Raw genomic sequence first — 24,156 nt, 5'->3', positions numbered from 1 at the left:
GGTTCTGGGTCGTTACAACTGGGCTTTAGCTCACTGCTCATATATATATGTAGGTGTATAGGCACCAGAACGTGACTAGAAGCGTCGGGGGTAAACTCCAGTTTTGTCAAGCCAACCACTGTGCCTCACTGCGAGGTTCCGAGCCTGCCATGCTATGGCTTAGGGGTCTTTTATTTCCCCATTCTGTCTCTGTATCTGTTTTGTGAACTGTATAGACTGATAGCACTGTACTGTACTACTCTATAAGGGATTGAGTCCCTATTCTGAATGAATGTAAATATTGTACATACTGTTCTGTACTGTTTACGTATATATGTATGAAAAGTCTTTTGCATACTGACTGGCACAGCTCATTGGACACTGTTTATTTACTGTATTGGCTTCCGTCAGGCCCTGTACTCTGTTTTACTGTACTACTGTTAAGCAGGCCTTCGGTAATCTCGGATTACTGGCCGGTTACGGTGCTAAACCCATGGGGCCGGGTTTGGGTCGTGACAATGTACAACTTCAAGGGCTTATCACCCTTTGGTGGCATCAGCACTGGAGGATTGGCTAAGTAGGCTTTGATACCTTCGAAAGCAATTTGATGCTCTGCTGCCCACACAAATTCCTTTTCATCTTTCAGCCTTAATAAGGAAGAAAATACTTTAGTTTTCCCTGCAGTATTAGAAATGAACCTTCGAAGAAAATTAACCTGTCCAAGGAACTTTTGTAATTCTTTCTTACTTGATGGAGGTCTGGCTTCAATGATGGCTTTGGCTTTATTCTGATCTCTCTGTATTCCTTTATGGTGTACTACATAGCCTAAGAAATTTCCAGATGATACGCCAAAAGCACATTTAAGAGGATTGAGTTTCAACTTGAACTTTCTCATTCTTTTAAAAGCTGCTTCTAAGTGAAACAGATGCTCCTCCATAGATTGGGATTTAACTACAATGTCATCAATATAGCACTCTAAATACCCTCCAACGAGGTCATAAAAGATAGTGTTCATAGCCCTCTGATAAGTAGCCCCAGCATTTTTTAGGCCAAATGGCATTTTAACCCATTCGAATGTGCCAATATTTCCAGGACATCTGAATGCTGTCTTATGAACATTCTCCTCTGCAATACAGATGTAGTTATAACCAGAGTACCCATCCATCATTGATAAAAATTGATGCCCTGTTGAACTGTCTACCAACAAATCTACTATAGGCATAAGATACTCATCTTTTGGAATTGCTAGGTTTAAGTTTCTGAAATCAATGCATACCCTCATTTTACTATTCTTCTTAACTACAGGCACAATATTGGATAGCCATTCAATATACCTAGCTGTTCTAATAAAGCCTGCCTTTAGTAGTCTAAGAATTTCCTCCTTAACTTTCTGAATCACTTCTGGACTCATTCTTCTTGGCTTTTGTTTGTATGGCTTGAAATTAGGCCTCATAGGGAGCCTATGTTCCACTAATGACCTATCCAATCTTGGTAGTTCATTATAAGACCATGCAAAACAATCTTTATATTTCTTCAGAACAACCAATAACTGGTCCCTGTTCAGAGCATTCAAACAAGCACTTATATAGGTAGGCTGTTGTATAGAACCTTCCCCTAAATTTACCTCTTCTAAGGGGTCTTGTGTCTGAGAACTTACTGAAGCTTCTTCTTTGATTCCTTCTGGCTTCGATGCAATCTTCTTGCTTTGTTCTGCTCCTAGATTCTTTAATTCAACATCTTTACCCTCCTCCTCATAGACAAAGTCTGTCCATAAGGCTTCTTCTTCCTGTATCTCCTGGACTTTTGTTTCAATGTCCAATGCACAGTATTTGTCAAGGGCCAAAATTCTAGTCTGTTGTTGCTCCTGCTTGCAGCCAATTATCATGGCTTCTCTCTCCTACTCTTGCACTTTTTGGACTATTCATTTTACATCCAATATTGAGAACTTAATTAGAGCTAAAGACTTGGCTTCTTGTGCTTCATCTCTTTGCCTACAACCAGGCATCATTGTCATCGTTAACGACAACCTCTTCATCAGCACTTTCTTGGACTAAGTGCTTCAGGTGTGTCACTTTCTCATCAGCCGTCACTTTGACTGAGCCATCAGGTTTCCTCAGTATACTGAGTGGTGTCACTCCCTCAATATACAATTTGGCCTCTATGAAGTCCGCACAAGCTATGAAGGGCTGAGGATCTGCATCAATTTTCTCTGTCTCTCCATTGTCTAAGGCCATCATTATTTTCTGATGCAAAGAGGAAGGCACACATTTGTTAGTGTGGATCCAATCTCTACCACGTAAAGCATTGTACTTAGCATTACTGTCGATAATGAAGAATGTCGTCATGCAGTCCCTGGTTCCCATACTCAGGTTGATAGGCAGAATTCCCTGAGCCATCTGTTTGTCTCCAGCGAAGCCAGCAATGGTTGTGCTGGTTGGGATTAACCTGGGGTTCCTTTTTGGTTTATTTCTTCAAGGAAGATTTCGGTAATAAGTTCACCGCTGCCCCATTATCCACCAAGACTCGGTTCAATTGTATCCCATCGAAGAAGGCCTTGATATACAAAGGCTTGACATGCTGTGTCATAAAGTTCGAGGGATACTCAAAAGGATATGAGAGGTTAATACTCACCTCTTCTTTACTCTCATATTCAGTTTCCATTGGAGTAGCCATTCCAGATTCATCTTGCACCATACTCACTTGTGAGTCTTCACTAGAGACTGGAATTAGGTTAATTTCTTGCCCCTCTTGGTTCTTATCTCCAGCTTGGAATTCATACGGTAGTATGTGTACCATATTCACTGACACTGAGCCAAATTGGATGGCTGGCTATGCCTATTTCTCCTCTTGGCTACCTTGTTCAGTTACTTTAGAAGCATCCTCCATGCTGCATTCTGGCACTTCATTACTAACAGACTCTTTCGAATGGTCTTTTCCGATTGGCTTTTCAACCAAAAATGTTTGTTCAGCCATGAAGGCTTCGAACATTTCTTCCTCAACCAATCTTTTCTTTTGGCCTAGGCCAACTTCTTTTTCTATCCCGCTATCACTCTCCATCAAAGCCTTCCTCAATCCTGCTAAACTGGACTTCTCTCTGGTTTTTAGTTCAAAGTGAACTTTGGCCAACTGTTCTCTGCTGCAACCCATTTTGCCTTGTAGAGTTGGTTTTGGAGTATGGTCTGACTTTGGATTCTTCTTTCCTTCTGTCTGGACCAATGAAGAGCTCTCTTCACTTTCTTTTAGGTCTTTCTAGTACTGAGTGTACCTACGTTGAATCTTTCTCCTTTGTGATCTTGAAATTACTGGGACCATATCTGGTTCCTTTGTTTTTGAGTGTTTAAGCAATACCCAATTGTTTGGGGCCACCAAAGGAGGTTTGACCATCCTATCTTGGTTTCCAACAACATCTCTTTGGGTAGATACCTCTATAGGTGTGTTCTGCATGACAAACTAATCTGGAACTCCAGGTACCAACGAACTTACTGACTCAGCTATTGAACTGTTTCTTTCCTCCTTCGAAGCCATCTTCGAAGCTGGCTATGAAGGCCACTGCTTGGCCCTGACTTCATGTTTTGGGCCTAACTCAGACCTTTGATGAAGGTAGCCATTTTCTGTCCTGCGTGATGCTGGTCTAGGGGGCCAATCTCTGGCTTTGATCCCATAAACTGAGCCCCTTTCCAACCTTCTTTCAAAATGACTGCTCTCAATTCTGTAATAATTAGGTGGCCTAGACTCATATAAAGGCCTCTTGCTTTTAGAATGCATTCTATTAGCTGTTGGCTCAACCATTAATGGTTGATGCCTAACACTAGTTGGGCATGGCCTTTTGTTATGAGCACTGGTTGGTTTAGGACGTCTCTGCACATCCCTGTAGTATTGTTTCCCATCAATCGGGAGTCTTTTCAGCCACTTATAGCTCAACCTACACCTGGGACACATTCTTTGGATAACTGCTGCCTCCAAGGAATCGTCATCCAGTGTTTCTTCATCAGAGTCTTTTCCTTGACTTGTAGAGCCTTGTCCAACAACTGGCAGACTTCTAGTGTCTTTCTTAACAGTAGCCTGGCTGGCAACATGCATTTGCACATTGACCTCTTCTAATTCCTGCAGAGATAAATTCTAGAAGTCTAGTACAACAACATTAGTTGCACTTTCTCCAACTTCTGGAAATGGATTACTGTCGATCCCTATGGCCTTTTCTGCTTTAGCTAGGAATTTTAGACTTCCTTTTCGAATTTGTTCTTGGATCCTGTCTCGAAAAACAATACAGTTTTTGGTCAAGTGAGACTAAGAATTATGCCATTTACAATATATTTTTCCTTTAAGTTTATCTGGAGATGGAATTTTGACTCGTTTTGGTAACTTAAGGAAGTTAGCCGCAAGCAAATGATCAAAAATGTCATCTGCCTTAGTTAAATCGAAAGAGTATTTCCTATGAAGGTCATTCTTTTTAAATTGTTGATCAATTATTGTATCCTTATGAATTAATGCTTCACAGATCACAGGTTCTTTTCCCACAATCTCTGCTGCATCGATCTCATAATTAGGATCTCTATAATATGTCTTATACGATGCATTATTTCGATCTTGTTCTTCCTCTAGTAATGCTTCGTACCTAGACACCTTATAAGTGAGTTCCACTAAGTCTCTGAACTCAGTTGAATCAAACTTCTTTCGAAGCCTAAACTTTAAGCCATTTTGAGCCAATCTCACGAATTCTGGCTCTGACAGGATGACTCTACATTTATTTCGAGCCCTTTTAAATCTGGCAATAAACTGAGTAGCCTTCTCATCAGGCCTTTGACTCAATCTTGCCAAGTCTGCCATGGAAACCTCTGGCTCCGATTGGAAGAATTGGGCATGAAATGTCTCTTCCATTTGTTGCCAAGTTTGGATAGAGCCAGGTATAAGGTTAATATACCATACAAATGCTCCCCCAGTTAGGGAATTTGGGAATAACCTTAACTTCATATAGTCATTATTAGTAAATTCACCGCATTGAGTAGCAAACCTAGCAATGTGCTCCACTGTTGATTGGTTTCCATTCTCATAAAAAAGGGTAAAATCTGGTATTCTGAAACCTCTTGGGTATTCATGCATCCTGTCTACCCATTCTGGGTATGGTTTCCTGTACACAGGAGTCTGGACCCCTCGAGCCATCGGTCCACACATCTCTCTAACAATATCAACAATTTGGTCCCTAGGGAGCATATTTTGTGCCTGCTGAACCAGTACTGGAGGAACAAACACAGGATTTGGTGGGCAAACTTGTGCTTGTGGTCCTCTTGGTCCATAAGGTGGTATATTTGGGACTGGTTGTCCCTGTGGTGCAGGTTGTTGTTGGGGTTGTGGGTAACCCCTTTGAGCCTGTCCTACGAAAGGACCTGCCAAAGGTGCTGGAACTGGTGTTGTGTCTCTTCCATTTGTAGGAAAACCTTCCAACCCCCCGGGTATAAATTCGAATAAGGGATTAGTGAACCCCCTCGTGCCAGGTATGACTTCGAACATTGGATTTGGAGCCATTCTTATGCCATTTTCTTGTACTGGGCCAGATCCACCAATTTGCATAGCTTCACTGTTAAGCGCTGAGGCATTTTGACCTGCTATAGGCCTCGAAATAGGTTCGTACCAAGAGTGAGGTGATGGTCTTTCATAGTTTTGATTACTAGTTTGACCATAAGAATGTCCATTAACTTGCATAGACTGTTTATCTCTAGCCAATCTTTGCTGAGGGACATTTGAAACTTCCTCCATGTGTCTTGCATTTGTTGGTTGATGGTTATTCATTCGATCCAAAAAGAATGTTGCCCACCTTTCCATCGTGTTCATTAACTGCGTCACATGGCATCTATTAGGCCACCCTATGGATTTATTGGTTGAGTAGATGGAACAGTGGATGGTCCAATTTATTGGTCTCGTCCAATATTATGAACATGTGGTATTTGTTCTGAAGTGCTGGTTTGTTTGACCATAGGTTCTGATAAACTGGGAGTTTTCACAGGATGTGTTATCACATTATCCTCTAGATTAGGTATCTCTACCTCTCTTTCCATGCCTTCTTCCAAGCGTTCATTTTCTCCTTATCTCCTACGTCTAACCATTTCAATTAGTCCCATTGGGCGTGCCAAAAATATATGTTGGCTTTTTGGCTTTCGAAAGTTATTTTTGTAATTGCGAGCATGCCAGCAAGGATCAATCAGTCCTTACAGAAAATTAATTCTTTCAGCCTCAATGAAGAGGACTTTTACTGGTGGCTTGATTTAGGAGAATTAAGCAAGATAACAATTAAATGAAGAACAATTGAAGGATTTCATCAAAATGAAAAACTTATAATGATCTAAACTCAACCTCGTAGAGGTTTACAGCAACAGTCTACTACTTGAAACTACTCCTATGAACGAAGTGTAGTGTCAGAATATAAAGTACAAGAATGTAAAGAACAGGAAATGTAAGACTGGAAATGTAAAACTGGAAAGGAAAATAAGTAGAATAAGACTGACTTTTTGGATCTGAGTCTAGGGGTCTTTTTCTGGGCTTTCTCTACTATTTATACTTCTTAAGGATGACCGTCGAACTGCATTTCCAACCGTCGAGCTGCTTCTTCATGATCGCTGATCATGTTGCCTTATAATTAGCTCCATTGTGCCATCACTTGCAGTTAGGCTTCCTTCCTAAATTTGAATTTAAATGTGAGTAACCGTTGAAGCCGCATCACCTTGCATCTCTTTATTGATCCACTGCTACTCAAATCTCGCAGTAACCAATACTAACTGCCACATGTACGATCAGAATCGAAAGACTTGAATGGTCTTCTTGTATTACCCTTATTCTGCCACGCGTCGAATTGTAATTGACTTGTACAAAATATGTAGCTAACAGTATTACTTACCCAACAAATCTTATAAAATAAGTTATTCAAGTTATCAATCAGTAGTTGGATCACCAAGAGGATTCTAAGGTATTAGTGAAGGACGATGAGATTAAGGAAAGATGGAAGAATTATTTTGAGAAACTATTAAATGAGGAACATGGAAGTACGACAATAGGGGAAGAAATAATCAGTAATACGATAAACCAAGACTATAGGTTCTATCGCAGGATTAGAAATTTTGAAGTGGAGATTGCACTTAAGAAGATGAAATCAAATAAGGCTTTAGGACCTGATGATATCCCTATTGAAGCTTGGAAGTGTTTGGGTAAAAAGGGAGTTGCTTGGTTAACTAGGTTGTTTAGTAAAATTTTGTTGACTAGGAACATGCCAGATGAGTGGAGGAAGAGTATTTTAGTGCCAATCTATAAGAATAAAGGTGATGTCCAGAATTGTAACAACTATAGAGGAATTAAGCTAATGTGTCATCTAATGAAAGTGTGGGAGAGGGTGATGGAACGTCGATTGTGAGACATAACAGAGGTGTCAGAGAATCAATTTGGGTTTATGCCTGGTAGGTCAACAATGGAAGCGATCTATCTTTTGAGGAGAGTAATAGAAAAGTATAAAGAAAAGAAAAGAGACATTCATATGGTGTTTATCGACCTTGAGAAAGCATATGACAGAGTGCCCCGAGATATAATATGGTGGGCGTTAGAGAAGAAAGGGGTGACAAAAGGCTACATTGACGTGATTAGGGACATGTATGAAGGGGTGGTGACCACTATTAGATTGCCAGCTGGAGAAACAAATGAATTTCCTATCACTGTAGGGTTACACCAAGGATCTACCTTAAGTCCTTATCTTTTTGCTTTAGTTATGGACGAGTTGACGATAAATATTCAGGATGACGTGCCATGGTGTATGCTTTTTGCAGACGATATTGTGTTAGTGGATGAGACTAGAGAAGGAGTTAACACAAAGTTGGAGATCTGGAGAAAAGCTCTTGAATCTAAAGGATTTCGGATAAGCAGAATTAAGACAGAGTACATGGAGTGTAAATTTAATAACAGTAACAATGAAAGCAGAGGAGAAGTGAAGATTGAGAACCAAGAACTGCCTAAGAGTGAACATTTTCGTTATTTAGGGTCAATTATCACAACAGCGGGAGAGATTGATGCAGATGTGGCCCATAGGATTAAGGCGGGATGGTGTAAGTGGAGAAGTGCGTCTGGGGTATTGTGCGATAAACGAATACCTACTAGACTCAAATGTAAGTTTTATAGAACGGCTATTAGACCAGCTATGTTGTATGGGACGGAGTGTTGGGCAACTAAGAAATAACATGTAGATAAGATGAGGGTGGCTGAGATGAGGATGCTAAGGTGGATGTGTGGTAAGACTAGACAGGACATGATTAGGAATGAGTGTATTCGGGAATGGGTAGGAGTAGCACCGATAGAAGATAAGTTGAGAGAGAATCGTTTGAGATGGTTTGGTCATATTCAACGGAGACCAACAGAGGCAGTAGTGAAGAGATGCGATGCTGTAACGGTAGATGGAAGTATTAGGGGACGAGGTAGGCCTAGATTAACGTTGACTAGCGTTATAAATAGAGATATGAATCTACTTAATTTGACCAATGAAATGGCCTTTGATAGGGCCGCGTGGAGAAGAAGGATTCATGTAACCGACCCCATTTGATGGGACTTAAGGCTTCGTTTGGTTTGGTTTTGGTTTGGTAAAATACAAAGTATTTCCTAAAGTTTGCTTAAAGTACAGATTATCATTTATGGTTTAAAAATTTACAAATACCTCATTGTTATAATTTTTAATTTAACAAAATTAACTAAAAAAACGAAATTCATAATTACTCTCCTATATAATAATAAAATTACTTAAATTATTAATTGAAATATATTTTTAACATCATTACAAACTATTATTAATTAAAGGAACGATTTGTTATGAAATTAGAAATTTTAATAAGTAAAATGTAATTTTTAAAATCATAAAAGAAGTTTTGTATTTTAATTAAATATCAGAAGATATATTTATAATTTATTTATTTTTATTCATGTGTGAAGGACAATACAAATCGGTTGAGACGATATATGAACCAACCTTATCATCTATAGTTGGATCCCAGGGAGAACGTTTCGTTTAAAAAACACACAAATCCAAATTTGATAGGTACAGCTAGAATTTGGATTTGAATCAACTCCAAGACGGCTATATATGTGTATTTTTGCATTTTTATATAACCTCCGTTTGGGAAGTGGGTTGGTTTTTTAGCTTTTTGACTTTTTTGGCTATTTTAGCCTAGGCTAAAAAGCTTGATTTGGGAAGGGCTTTTTGACTTTTTGACTTTTTTGACTTTTTTTGTGAGAGAAGAATGTAATGATTATGGGTTGGATGTGATGTTTTGTTTTGTTTGTTATGGCTAAAATAGCCTATTTTGTTTTTTGTGGCTAAAATAGTCAAAAAAACCTGGAAAAGCCCTTGCCAAACGGAGGCATAATAAGCAATGTTACAAATAAAAAAAACTGGGTATGACTTTTTTTTAGTCCGTTATCGTATTAAACGGTTTTATTGGGCCTTTTTGGACCTGATTTTGGTCCATTTTAATGATTCAAGCTATTTATTGTGTAAATCTCATCGGGTATATAATTTTTATAAAAATTTATGTTGATCGAATATCGATAATCATTTTATTAGATTATATTTTTGATAGAAATGTGATTTGATTAAGTGATTATTGATATCCGACCAACATAATTTTTTGTAAGGATACTCGAAAAGTTCTACATATTAAACAGTTTGGGTCATTGAAATAAGTACAAATAAAGGCACACCACGACTCAACATAACATCTAGTTTGAAAACAAACCGGAGAGAAACCCCTAAAAAAAAAAAAAATTCTATATATTTTTTTACCAAATTCTTATATAGGTGTGGGACACACCCATGTAATTATTTGGTATGAAATTTAAAGTCTAGCATTTTTGTTATATAATTAGTTGTAATAATTTATTATAATGACTTGTAGTACACTGTTACATTAAGGTTGAAAAGTCATAATCATACCGACACAAGCCAAGTTGAATTGGTTCAATTTATTTTTTTGAAAAAAGTTTTTAAAAAAATTATGAACTAAATTGAAAAAATAAAATATCAAAAAAAGTATTTTTAAATGTTTACAAAATTTATCAAAAAATGAAATTTATATGAAAAAATGAGTATTTTTTTAATCAATTTATTTTTTAAATTAAAAAATTTAAAAGTTAAAAATTAAATTAAGGTTGAAAAGCATTTATATTCTTACCAACACAAGTCAAGTTGAATTGTTAATTTACATTTTTTGAAAAATTTTCTAAAAATTACAAACTAAATTGAAAAAAATAAAAATATCAACAAAGATATTTTTAAATGTTTTAAAATTTTACTCCCAAAAAATAAGAATTATATGAAAAATTTGAGTTTTTTTTTAAAAAAAAATTATCAAATTAAATTTTAAATTGAAAAAATTGAAAATTCAACCAAATTAACTTCATCATACATACATACATGCATGTATGCATATCCATCTATAGAGAGAAGAAAAAAAAAAAAAACCTTCATCATAGTCCATCTACATGCATGTATGTCGCATCATCATACATACATACATAACGTTTCAAATCTGCACGAAAACCCCAAGGTATATAAATCCCAAAACAGAACAATTTATTAAAATTAAAAAAAAAAAAAAAAAATCCTTGCAGTCACGAACATGGCACCTTTCTCTCCTTCTTCACCGCTGTCTTTCTCTCTCTAAAACTCACTCTCTCTCTCTCTCTCTCTCTCTCTCGCAAATCACGAAGAAGTGTCAGGCGATTCTATTCAAACATTCACAAAAGCATATAAAAATAAAAATAAAAATAAAAAGAAGCAAGAAAGACCTTCCAATTCTTCTTTTGGAAGCATCGAATCTCGATCTAAATCTATACAGGAAATGTTCGAAAACCCTAGTGTTGACGTTAGGTTGATCTGCAGATATTCATGAAGCAGATTCGCCGATGCAGGAGGATATTAATCCTCTCTTTGCTCGCTGTTTCTGTGTTTGTTCCTATCTTTTTACTCTCCGATAGGCATAGAAATTTCAATTCAGAAGGTGACACAATTTCCAATCATTATATAGTTATTCGTTTTGTCAGTTTTTATTAGTTCGTTTGATTGATTGCGAATTTTTTCTTGCAGAATCGAAAGAATTTATTGAAGATTTATCGAGTATTGTATGAATCTCACTATTTTTACAATCATCCTATATATTCCTTCATTTTTATTTATCTTGTTGGTTGCAGAGAAAACTGAGGAATATGAAATCTTTTTTTTCTCTCCTGATTTTGTATCAAATAGTTGTTTCTGTGTTTTTTTTGGGGTCATACACTTTCTTTGCAACCAACAAGAGTTTAGATGTTTATATGATAAGGGTTAACGACTGTTTTATTATTGTGGACAGAAATATAGGACAGATGCTCTCAAACTTATTGCAATCGAGAAGGTAATCTAGATTTGCTTTGGGTTTTTCGAATGACAGTTGTTCCTGTTTGTTTTATTACTTATTTTTGTGGAATGGAAATTGGGTGCTCTGCTGTGTAGGAAGAAGGAGAAAGTTTGAAAGAGCCACCACCAGTTGTATACAAAGATGGTAGTTTTAGTTCTGTGGTTAGCTTCAGTTCATCTGATGGGAATATTAGATCGAACCAATTAGGAAATGCCAAAAGCAGATTGGAAAGAAATGGTTAGTGCCATTGGCTATTGTTTAAATTATCCATTGATTCTCATACATTTGTCTATTATGGATTTTTATTTAATTTTTTCTTTGGCTTCAACCTTTAGGTACTAATCAGGACAAAAAGCAATACTATCAGCAAATTCAGTTGGAGAAACAACCATTGACATCTGGGCGAAAGGTATGATATCTGCACAATGCGTTACGACTTTCAATAATCTTAAAGGTGGTTGAAACTTTGAATAAAGTGAAGGTGGTCTTAAACTATAATATTGTATATGAACTATATCATTTCCAGAAGAAGGAAAAAACTGTTCCCGCTGGCTTCTTGAAAGATCTTTCTAAAAGTTTTACACTTAAAGATAATGATTCTTCATGTGGAGGTATACATTATTGATTGGATATGCTAACTGTTCTGTTTACATTGATGAATGATGATAATGTAAGTGAAAAAACTTCCTAAATCAAATATTTGTTAGTAGGAAACGTAGTTCTGGACATATGGTCAGGAGATGTTTGTTCTCGCAGTGTTCATTGTTCAATTTCGTCATATGCTTGACTATGCAATCATTGGGTACCTGGGGAAAACAGTCAATTTTATTTGAATCAAATGGGGGTAAATGTAAATGCCTCAAAACATATGGAATACATCAAGTTATTAACTTCTAGATAACCCAGAGTAGTTAATACCAGTAAAAAGTCATACTGTTGTAGGATCCAACCACAATTCATTTTTAAGGAACCTACTTTAGAATTAATTGAAGCCACATTTTTGACATAGCTAAGTATTGAGGGGGGATTTCATTAGTTTCGCCTCATCTCTGAAGCCAGTGTACCTTCTAAAAAGAAAGAAACATGACATTGGTAGATGAAATGCTCCTCACGAGTATGTTTAGTCATTGTGATTGAGCCACTTCACCAGCTGGAGAGGCAGAAGGCACATTCCTATAAATTAGAATATTGGTCATAAAAGTAAAGTTGCTTTATTTATTTATATAATTACTCATTACTTATGTACCTACCGTTCTGTGTGTTGTGTGTGTTTTGGAGGGGGGGGGGGGGGGGGGTTTGGAGGTTGGAGGTTGAATATGTATATGTATTTGTAAATATAAATAAAAATGTATATTGAAGCTTAAAATGCTCAAGAATATCTTCAAATAAAAGTTGGAGGTTGAATATGTATATGTATTTGTAAATAAAAATGTATATTGAAGCTTAAAATGCTCAAGAATATCTTGAAATAAAATTTGATCTATAAGTGTAACTGCTGTAAATTCATAATTTTTTTTTTTTTTGGCTTAAATAAAGCAACAAAGGAATTTGAGCAGATTTATATTCCTTAAATATGATCTATAAGAAGTATAACTACTTTTTTCTCTTGTAAGGTATATATTCATTCCGAAATAAGTTATCTGGGTATGTAAAATAAGAATGAAGTGACTTCTTATATACTGATTGATTTATAAAAAATACAAATGAAACCAGAAGTCAAAGATCTGTGGAGTACATTTAAAACAATTTATTAACCATGTGTGTATAAGAGGATGTACTAATTGCTCTCATCAATGACCCCCACCTCATTTGCAGTTTTGCCTACTTCATTGGAATATTAAATCATTGCCAACCAAATAGATTAGATACGATATGTATGAAGTAGAAGTGATGCAAGAACAAAGTTTTGGTCAATCCTTTCTAACTCAGTCTATTTAATCAAAGATCAGTTAGTAATGCCAACAATAAGGGGAAAGTTTCTTAAGCAAAATTGTATAATATTTTTAATCTTGTCATCAGGCTCTAAGACTAGCATTTCAATTGTTTGAACTTGAAGGTGAATACAGGACTACATAATCAATGCTTAGGTTTGTAACTTTAAAATCAATGACATGTAATATTCTATTAGTATGCAAGCATCTTCAATTTGTTTTTGTGCCTTAATGTACTTGAGTAGTATTTCAATTCATCTTGAATCCTTTGAAGCTATATTACATGGACCTGGGGGTAGGTATGGGTCTAAGTGTCCAGTCATCTAATTCCATATCCAAGGACACGAGGACACGGCCAAATGTTCATAATATGGTAAAATGGAGTTCACAAGGTGTCATAGAGAATTTTGTGCATAAATTAATATGAGGGTTGCATCCATAGTTTTATCGTTAATTCAAGTTACTAAATATGTGTTTGCTAGGTGAATATCCAACTACACATGTTTGACATGTTTTCCATACCCTCACTCAAGTTTTGAGTGCTTCACACATTTAGAAGAGTAGGAAGGAATGTTTGGTTGTTGTATTATCTAGTATTTACTTAAATTTATTTATAACCTACTGAGTTTCCTAATACAACTTCCAAACATCTTTATGAACATCTTTCTTTAATAAAAAAAAAAAGAAGACATATTTAAGAACAGCTTGCTTATCTATTTACTGCCATGGGATGTTCTTGGTATAGCACTAGGTTTTACATGAGGAATTCGGGATTTTTGGTCATCAATTATGAACTTTTTCCTTTTGACAGAAAGGATATTGGTTATTGAAGTTGATTGTTTTGATGATACGTTTTACACATTAGACAGATGAAAAGCTACTTATTTGTTGCAATTTTTTTCTCTGCCATGAAATAAAACTAAGCTTTACTTGGATGGCTATTTTTAAGGTATCAAGTGCAAGTGCAATTAATTTCGGTATCAAACCAGGAAATTAAGCAATTTTGAGCAAGCTTCTTGTTATGCTTGCACTTGGACATGTTTTGTTAAAAGTGGTTATATGTCTAACGCTATGTTTGGATCTCAGGTTTGTTGACAGATAGGAAAATGAAAGAGAACTGAAATTACTCAATTCATACCCTCTTCTTTTTTCTTTTTCTTTTTCTTTTTTCGTGTGTGTGTTTAATTGAACAAAACAATTTGATTTTTTTAATGTATATATATTCATTTTCTTTTCATTCCTATCCCAATTAAATCAAATAAAGAAATTTGCTTGCTTCTTTCACCTCATCTCTCTCTCTCTCTCCATCAACAATTCCAAGATGAAAACATATCGAAAGTAGAAATATCAACTTGTTTTAGGCTTTGCGATCTGCTTATTAACTTGGTCTTGATTTTGTGTACCAGGAACTGTCAAGACAACCAATAGTTAAGCACATTCAGAGTATACCATCACAGACAAGGAGAGTATTAGATGCGAAGGTGAAAGAGATGAAAGATCAGTTGATTAGGGCCAAAGCATACTTGAAATTTGCACCACCGACTAGCAACTCCCAATTAGTAAGAGAGTTGAAACTACGAATTAAAGAGCTAGAACGAGCTGGTGATTCCACCAAGGATTCTGATTTGTCTAGGAGGTAAAGTTCTAATTTTCGTCTTGAATGATGTTTGAAGGATTAAATATTATAAAAGGAAGGAATATTTAATGCATTAACATGTGTATTTGTAGAAGAAGCTTTGCAATCGGTGAAATGAAACACAAGTCTCATATTTTTGTGTTAGAGTAAACTAATTCTTTAAACTTGTGGTACCATCCTTCATCTTATAAGTTGTAGCAGATTGCAGTTTTTACACAGTAAGTCAAGTACTTGTTCACCTGGGGGATACATTTTAATCAGATTTAGTATTAGGGCCTTCTACTTCGATACCCCCCCCTCCTCCTATGCCTAACTGGCTGGGATAGGAGATACTGCCTGCCTTGCTGATCAAGGTAAATGGGTCCAAATTTTAATGTTTTTTAAATATCTATTAGGGAAAATGACCTTGAATATTGAATTTGCTGTTAAAGTCAAATCTGATTACTTAAGCCATAGAAGATGTGTAATTGAGTATCTGGGTGCATTTGACATGCCTACTACTTGAAGAGATAATTAACCCATATCTCATCTAAGAACAGTTAACTTTTCAGTACTCTGCAGAGGATGAAAGCCATGGAGAATACCTTGTCAAAAGCCAGCCGTTTGTATACAGACTGCCCAACCATGGCCATGAAACTCCGTGCTATGACTGACAATGCTGAAGAACTGGCTCGGGCACTGAAGAATGAAGCTGCATTTCTTGTTCAGCTTGGCGGAAGGACCACCCCCAAAGGCCTTCACTGCCTGTCCATGCAGTTGACTGCTGAATACTTTGCTCTACTGCCCAAGGAGCGGGAGTTCCGTAACCAACAGAAGTTGCTTGATCTTAATCTCTATCACTTTGTTGTCTTCTCTGACAACATTTTGGCTTGTTCAGTGGTTGTGAACTCAACTGTTTCCACCTCTAGGGTAAGCTGCCTGGACTTTATTTGGTGCAATATCACTTGGATACCATTTTTTAGCCCAATTACACTTGACCTTACTGGTATATATTAAGTTTTGTTTTAGATGCCTATAATCCCAAGCATGGTCTACAATAGACAAAGAGAAAAATTACTAAGAAAATTACATTGATCAATGGGAACTCATCATACCCATCATTGATTACAGTTTTGGACAGCAGCTGATCTGCTACATGCATCTGCCCTTGATACTTGTTTTGAGACTTGATTAGTCTAATGAAATTTTCGTGGAAGCTATCATTTTTTCTAATGCATGATGAATTACCGCGTGTTCAATGTTGTGGATAATCATTATATTGCTTGTCAAAGCCATCATTTTTATTTTAGTATCAAACAATTCTATTCATGGTCCTGTCATATGTGCACAGGAAGTAGCACTTATACACGTGTATATATATATACAGATTTACTTAATTAATATATTATATTTTCATCGATAATAATATGTTTTTAGTGATAATCGACTATGCATTCTCCATAAAACTTGTTACATGAAAGAAATTGTTTAGTCTTTGGCCATGTCTGAACTAGACTTTATTTGCCCATATTCCTGTTTAATTGCAAATGGACTCCGGTGTTCGCTTCCTGATGTCATTTTACCCATGGATAACTACCGCATGAGTTTTGGATTTTTCTTGCGATATGAACTTTTATTTCTATGTCAAGGGCTTCTAAGTAACTGCTGCAATTACACTGAATTTGTCTGATGAATTGAAGGGACTGGAGCCTTCATTTGAAGAAAGTTGAATTGGTTGTGATGACAACAAATTTGGGATCGTCTAAAATTGTATTAGTTAGGTTAGGTTTGTCAAGGGGTCAAACCACAGAAACAACCTCTTCACACACGGGGGGTAAGGTTGTGTATGTTTGACCCTTCCTAGATCCTGCAATGATGCGAGCCTTGGGCATTGAGATTGCTCATTTTAGGATTATTAGTGAATCGTGAATGTAATTCAAGTAGTGAATGCCTAATTTTTTCTGCCAACCCCATTAGACTAATAGCATGAGAATCCCAGGTATCTAATTGATGAATCAATGTGGATACATTTTATTCTTTGTAAACTAAAAAGGAAAAAAGAGAGGCTTATGACACATTTAATTAGAATTGAACTAGCTTTGCTTGACCATTTGCAGGAACCTGAGAAGATAGTCTTTCATGTAGTGACAGATCCTCTAAGCTTCCCAGCAATGTCGATGTGGTTCATATTAAATCCTCCTGGGAAATCTGCAATGCAGATTCAGAGTACAGACACTTTTGAATGGTTGTCCACCAAGTATGGTGCAACACTGCCGACACAAAACTCCCTAGACTCGAGATATACATCTGAACTGAACCACTTACGTTTCTATCTGCCAGACATTTTCCCTATGCTGAGTAAGATTGTGCTCCTTGACCATGATGTGGCTGTGCAAAGGGATCTGACAGGACTTTGGGATGTTAATATGAAGGGGAAAGTAAATGGAGCAGTGGAGACTTGTCAGGAAGGTGAATCTTCATTCCGTCGTATGGATATGTTTGTCAACTTTTCAGACCCAATGGTGGCAAAGAAGTTTGATCGCAAGGCATGCACGTGGGCATTTGGGATGAATTTGTTTGATCTTAAAGAGTGGAGGAGACGGAATTTAACTGGGGTCTACCACAAATATCTGCAATTGGTATAGTTCATCCGCACCCTTCATTCAAATGTTTTTTGCATGCTCATTTGTTGGTGGATTCAAGCTAATTTTTGCTGACCTGTCAAATAATTCATTTTGTTCTTCCAAATTATCTTTTTAGAAGGATGATTGTTGTGCCTTTAATTGAGGTTGTACTACACCTCTGCAACTCTTTCACACTCTGGATTAGAAGGTGAGAACAGAAAATAAAATAAAAGAAATGATTGTAGTCTCTCATTTAGGTGAAAAAATAAAAGAAATGATTGTGTTTTCTCACTATTGTATTTGGATGAGTAAGAAAGTATTTGATATAGGGATATGGGTGATATTTCTTTTTCTTGTTTTGTATTTTAATGGGCAATCTCGGTATTATGTAAAATACATAACCAATCATTTTGTTTCTCACCCAATCTCACCACTTTTGATAAGAAATGAAACCTATAAATTAAGAGAGTATCTCTATCACCATGTCTCACTATTTCTCACATTTTATCACCTGACTTGTAAACCAAACGTGAGAAAAGAGTTCTATTTCCTTTAATTTCTTATCATTTCTCACTAAATCACTCTATCCAAGTGGAGTGTTAAAAAAAGTATTGAGTCACCATTTGTTTCCTTTTCATCATTTCGGTTCTTCATCACTACCGGATGGCATTTTGTTGATATGTCACAATGGTTGAGTCTAGTTGAGATGTATTTTAGTTTCTGTATTTGGAGCTTGCCCATCAAATTAGGCCTTTTGAAGGTTTGTTCATGAGGCACTGCATGCCATATATCACCGATATATAACTAACCATACATGCTTTCTTTCTCCTTCTTTTTTCCCCTGGTGGTGTAATTTTGTTTATGCATGTATTAAGCTTTATTTTGAACACAATTAGTTTTCTAATGATTGTATTATTGTGGAGGTCATGCAGGGATATAAGAGGCCGGTGTGGAAAGCAGGTAGCTTGCCCTTAGGTTGGGTCACCTTCTACAACCATACGGTGGGTTTGAACAAAACATGGCATCTCCTTGGGCTCGGTTCTGACTTGGGTGTCAGGCAGGAAGACATCAAAAAGGCATCAGTGATACACTTCGATGGAATTATGAAACCTTGGTTGGATATTGGGCTCGAGGATTACAAGGAATATTGGAGGAGACATATTAACTATGAACACCCATATCTCCAACAGTGCAATATTCATAGATAATTAAAATCCTGCATCATTAGTAGCTTGAATCAATCCCATTCTACCGCACAGATTTGTTGCTTTTTGTTGGAGGAACTCCATTTGTTCACTTGATTTTTTTTTCCCTTCTCATGCTTCTACAATTTTTGTTTATAAATTTCAACTCGTATTTTTTTATTTTCTGGGCATAACCTTCTAGGAGCGGAGCTGAGCTGAGCTGAGTCAATTGTTAGCAACAACAGAAATGAAATAAGAGTGTCCCTAGGGTTGGTTATAATGCTGGTTCATGTGTAAATAACTCATTCTAAAAGTGAAATAGTATTTTCTAATTTGAATACAATAATAATATAGATTTTCATACCTGTCTAGTTACTGTATCTATATCTTTTCTATCTTAGATGACTTGATTATTGTTCTTCAGAGTGACCCTGATGGTTTTATCCAAGCTTTTTTGTGAAATGCTTTACTGCATGACTAGCTGGTGTGGCCATGGTCTCTTTGTTGCTATATTTTTGGAGTTGTGGTTAGGTTATAACTCAAATTGATTTTAGGAAGCGCTTCTGAATGCAGGACTCTCATCCGGTAAGAACTTCTATAATCATGTTAAAAGAAAAACTGTCACGCATTGGTTTGCCCATATTTCTCCTTTTTCACCAAAAAAAATAAAAAAAATAAAAAATTGATGCCATACATGACATTTCAGTAATTGATTGGTACCCACCACAACAATCAACTGTTTGGGTTAGTAAACTCGAAAAAAGGGGAGCCCAAGAAACCAAAGAGGTGCTACTCTAGATAAATTATTGATTATTATTGATTATAAAAGGATTGTGTAGTGTGACAGGTGGAGGGAATTGATTGGATGGTTACAGATGAGGCAGTATCTGTCTATCCATGATGTGTGGTGCATTGTGGATCAATTATATTCATTTCATGACAATATATGAAATAAATAAACTGAAATAATCATAGGCTTCAACTTTTTTCCTATACTGGTAGCTGCGCTGCTCAATTCTGCGGAACAAAATCTGAGAAGAAGAACTAAATTGTTCTAAAATGGCTACCATTACTGCTTGCACCTCATCATTAGTAACACGCACCGCCGTCGTGCAGAAGAGAATGATGGCGGTTCCTTCCTCATCTGTTCTTGGTAAGAATTACTCAAAAATACTGCAATTCATTCATTTTGTTCTTTATAAAATATAAAATTCCTACTTTTCATAGAAATTATAACGAATTAATCTGTCCTTCCTTCCAATAGTTATAGTTCCTTTGGGAATTATAGCCCCCCCCCCCCCCCAAAAAAAAAATTTGATTACCTATGTTGGATAAAAAAGAAAAAAAATTCCTTTTATTTGGATAAACATCAGAGAAAAGAGAATAATAGTTTTTCCTTTCATCAAAATAACATTTATCATTGTATTTAGTTGGGTATTTTTTATGTTGTGAAAATTTGATATTCAGCTGGTTTCTTAACTTTCTAAATTTCTTCACCTTTCCGTTGTGTTTAATTGGAGGATTTGTAAAGAGATTTGGAAAGGAAAAGAAAAAAAAGTGTATAAAACTAAGTGAAACGTTTCACATACATTTTTCTTTTCTTTTTTAAATCCCTTTCCAAATCCTCAACCAAACATTGCGTTAGAGAGATTCAAAAAGTGATTCTCAGCCTTTCTTCTTAGTTCATTTCATTCTCTCCTTAAACTTTGTTTAAATCTTGAATTTTAAGATGGATTTGTGAAGGAAAAAATGAAGAGAAAAATAAATGAAATAGAAGTAAACTTCTTCACAAATCTTCTTCTTCTTTTTTTCCCTTACAATTTTAAAATCCAAACTCAACATTAAGGATTATAAGAGATTTTCATTTTTGCCCCCCTCTCCAAATCACCAAACTAACAGTTACTCCACACCTTTTTCGGAGACATGACACTAGCAAAACAATGACTATGTTTGGTTCTATTTTTCTAAAAAATTCTACTTTCTTATTTTTCGTATTTTTTTGTTTTTATTGAATTTTTTTAATATTTTATGCAATTTTTTTTACTTTTTAAACACACCTACACCTAAAAAGTAAAAAAATTATAAAAAAAAATCTTTTAAAAATTCACTAAATACCATAAATACAAAAAAAAATACAAGAATTCAGTACATTTTTTATATTTTTATGTATTTCTTAATTTTTTAAAATATTTTTTCACATTTTTTTTTACTTTTTTAGATGCATCTAAAAAAGTAAAAAAAAATGTTTAAAATTTTAAAAATATTCACTAAAAACAATGAAAACCAAAAAATTCAATTTTTAAAAAACTTAATCTAAAAAACTCAAACCAAACACACTGATTCAAATCTAATGTATGATGCAGGGTTGCCAGCAATGGCAAAGAAGGGAAAAGTGAGATGTTCAATGGAGGGAAAGCCATCTTCTGTGGAGGACAGCAGCAGCAGCTCAAAAGTGGGGATGGGTGCATCATTGATGGCTGCCGCTTGTGCTGCAACCATGTCAAGCCCAGCCATGGCACTGGTGGATGAGAGGCTGAGCACAGAAGGAACTGGACTTCCCTTTGGTTTGAGCAACAACCTTCTGGTTTGGATCCTGGTGGTTGTGTTTGGTTTGATATGGGCTTTCTACATTATCTACACTTCCACCCTTGAAGAGGATGAGGAGTCTGGATTGTCTCTCTGAACCCAAAAACAAGAGGAGTTGTTGTGTTTCATTCATCATATCACTATCAAAATGCAATGTTGAACTTTGTGTTTACAATTGCATTTTCTTCTCTGTAGTATTACCTTGTTTTCTGTATTTAACTACTTTGTTTCTTGATTGTACTTCCCTCTCCTTTTACTGTTTTTTATATCTTGTTTATTATAAAAAAACAAAAAAAACAAAAAAGGAAGATCGTCAAAACTTTCAAAACTCAACTGCAAATAATTATCTAAACATTGATGCTCTATTCCATTAGCTCATAAACTAGCAACTGTACAGAAAAATAACTGTACCATTCGTGCAAAACCACGCACCGATCATATACTAGAAATTTAAAGTCTTTAAGAGTGAACTTCAAAACAATGTAACTAACAAACCATCTAATGGCAAAACAAAACAAAACAAACTTATAATATGACAGAATAGGTTGAAGCTCAATTAAAATATCTCCTTCAAGTTCAGTGAGTGTAGCTTGAAGTGTTGACTTACCAAAACAAAATCAAAATATTTGTCAGTGTTGAGTCACATTTTCTCTATGCATGATGGTAATAATGCAACTTGGTAATAATAACAACTTCCTCGACAGCCTTGTGGAAGCAAGTTCTTATTCTCAATTGTATTAGCATCAGGTGAATCCTCGGAAACTTCCTAGTTCTTCATTCTAAAAGAATGTAAAATTTTAAAAATAAATAAATAAGTATTTAACATTTTTTTTGTATTTTTTCATATTTTAATTATTTATTTATTTAAAAGAATAAAAGCAAACGTTGAAGACAAGAAGAAGGTTAAACTTTTCTATCCCTAACCTCTCCCTCTACACATTACTTTTCTTCCGACCTGCCCTCCTCGCCGAAAGTCTATGCTGTAGCTTACCTTGTTCAGGGTAAGGGGACCCTGTTCCGACGGGAGGTGTTGTCTTAATAAATGCCGTGACGTGCTGCATTAATGGTGATGTGCAATGGCAATAACTTTGCAGATCTTTGTCTGCTGATGTGGCTCGTCCTTCACCCGCCACGTGCCTGAATGCCGTTGGTTCTTGATGCCATATTGGATTCCAGTTGTTCTGGACTCCATTGGCTGGGCTATGTATTGGGCCCCGATTGATGGGCTTGGGTTGTTTATAGTGGTTCATGGCCTTTGTGGGCCTGTCCGTATCAGTAGTCCTCCATTCCCAAGTGTAGCTTCAGACCAGCGAAGGGAATATGTATGAGGAAAATGAGTCCGACCGAGATAGGCAGCCGAGTTGGTGGACCGAGCGTTAGGAGGGGTGACCGCGCAAGAAGGCCGAGCTAAGAGGCCGACCGCGAAGAGGGGCGACCGCGCAAGAAGGCCGACCGTTGAGGACAGACCGAGCTAAGGGGCCGACCGTGAGGAGGGGCGACCGCGCAAGAAGGCCGAGCTAAAGGGCCGACCGTGAGGAGGGGCGACCGTGCAAGAAGGCCGACCGTTGAGGACAGGCCGAGCTAAGGGGCCGACCGTGAGGAAGGGCGACCACGCAAGAAGGCCGAGATAAGGGGCCGACCGTGAAGAGGGGCGACCGCGCGCGAGGGCCGAGCGGATTGGCGCGGGGCTCAAGAGGCAGCGTGGCAAGTGATAATTTGAAGTGGAAAAGACAGGGTAAGGGGAGTGGACAGTGCATCGTGGTCGTACACGTGGCTACATCCCGTAGGGGGGGAAGATTAGGCGTTGGATCAGAAACGAAACGTTAGGTCATTATGGGTGTTGAAGAGACGGTTTTGGCGGATGATTTTGAAAAGTTTTCAAACTGGCGAAAATTAATTGGGATCCTTGGAATACAGGCAAACCGTGGGCTTTTGGCATTATTCAATTCACCTACTTGTTTACAAAAAATCAAAATATTCCAAGTGTGAATTCCTTTGTTGCTCACGGTACACCTCTGCAACACTTTGTTGATTTCCTTGCACCTGCCTCCGAAGCGATTCGCAGACATACCACGGAAATGGACCAAGAAGGAACTGTGATTGTCAGGGTGGATCCACTTGGAGATGATGATGCGGTGGAGTTGGCGCAGCAATACCGGATGGAAAGGGTAGGGGAGTCGATTGTACGATCCCACGGTTCCACCATGATAGCAGCGCCAAAGCCAATCAACCAGGCAGAACCTGATCATTGGCAAACAAAGACGGACAAATCCACGATTACTGCGGCGGAGTTAAAGGCTATCCGCGAAAAATACCAGATCCCTGTGGAAGTGGAGTTATTGCTGCCGGCATCAACGGAAAGGCCATCTGACCCCAGGCCAGGAGGGTTTTCCCTTTATGAGGAAGCTCTGAAGGGTGGACTGAGGTGGCCACTACCGCAAGTGGTAGTGGATGTACTTAACCGTCTGGAGGTAGCACCGGGCCAACTAATGCCCAATGCATGGAAGATCCTGCTAGCCTGTGCAAGTGCGTGGCTGAAGGCAAATGGAGGGGAGGCCATGACGATAGACGAATTCTTTGCGTGTTATAAGGCTTCGGGACAGTAGGAGACGTGGGTCACTCTGCAGGTAGCAGTGGGGAAGGGGTTGGTGGTGGGGCTGCTGTCGTCGATCAAGGGGTGGCGACCGCGATGGTTCTACGTGTCTGCCAATGGGGGCTTGGAGCACGCACCGTTTGGAAAGTGCCCATCAGGTCTGTGGAGCCGAAACTAGGGGCAAATGCGGAGGGGAGGGTGAAGAGGGTGAAGGAGTGGAGGGAGAGAGA

The 24,156-nt window shown here is 37.2% G+C and overlaps 2 protein-coding genes across 3 annotated transcripts; both read left to right on the top strand.

Annotated features, from left to right (window-relative positions):
* The first annotated feature begins 10,570 nt into the window (after positions 1-10,570).
* Positions 10,571-19,112, top strand: LOC114278384 (putative galacturonosyltransferase 6). Of its 2 annotated transcripts, XM_082906665.1 has the most exons (10): positions 10,571-11,000; positions 11,087-11,121; positions 11,349-11,390; positions 11,489-11,630; positions 11,729-11,802; positions 14,731-14,960; positions 15,512-15,869; positions 17,057-17,578; positions 17,700-17,771; positions 18,496-19,112. In XM_082906665.1, the coding sequence occupies exons 1-9, from the start codon at positions 10,889-10,891 to the stop codon at positions 17,724-17,726; spliced, it is 1,542 nt and encodes a 513-aa protein (XP_082762791.1). In that variant the 5' UTR covers positions 10,571-10,888; the 3' UTR covers positions 17,727-17,771; positions 18,496-19,112. The 2 variants fall into 2 exon arrangements, with proteins under 2 accessions (XP_082762791.1, XP_028076204.2); XM_028220403.2 differs by lacking the exon at positions 17,700-17,771.
* Positions 19,113-19,757: 645 nt separating this feature from the next.
* On the top strand, positions 19,758-21,573 carry LOC114278385 (photosystem II reaction center W protein, chloroplastic). Its single transcript, XM_028220404.2, has 2 exons — positions 19,758-19,900; positions 21,111-21,573. Exons 1-2 carry the CDS (start codon positions 19,807-19,809, stop codon positions 21,428-21,430), a joined length of 414 nt encoding a protein of 137 aa, XP_028076205.1. The 5' UTR covers positions 19,758-19,806; the 3' UTR covers positions 21,431-21,573.
* Positions 21,574-24,156: the final 2,583 nt, after the last annotated feature.

The sequence above is a fragment of the Camellia sinensis genome, chromosome 14, assembly GCF_055761805.1.
Source record: "Camellia sinensis isolate YWXY chromosome 14, ASM5576180v1, whole genome shotgun sequence".
Lineage (NCBI taxonomy): Eukaryota > Viridiplantae > Streptophyta > Magnoliopsida > Ericales > Theaceae > Camellia > Camellia sinensis.
Note: the sequence above shows the minus strand (reverse complement) of the source record. Positions and strands in the feature narration are given on the sequence as shown.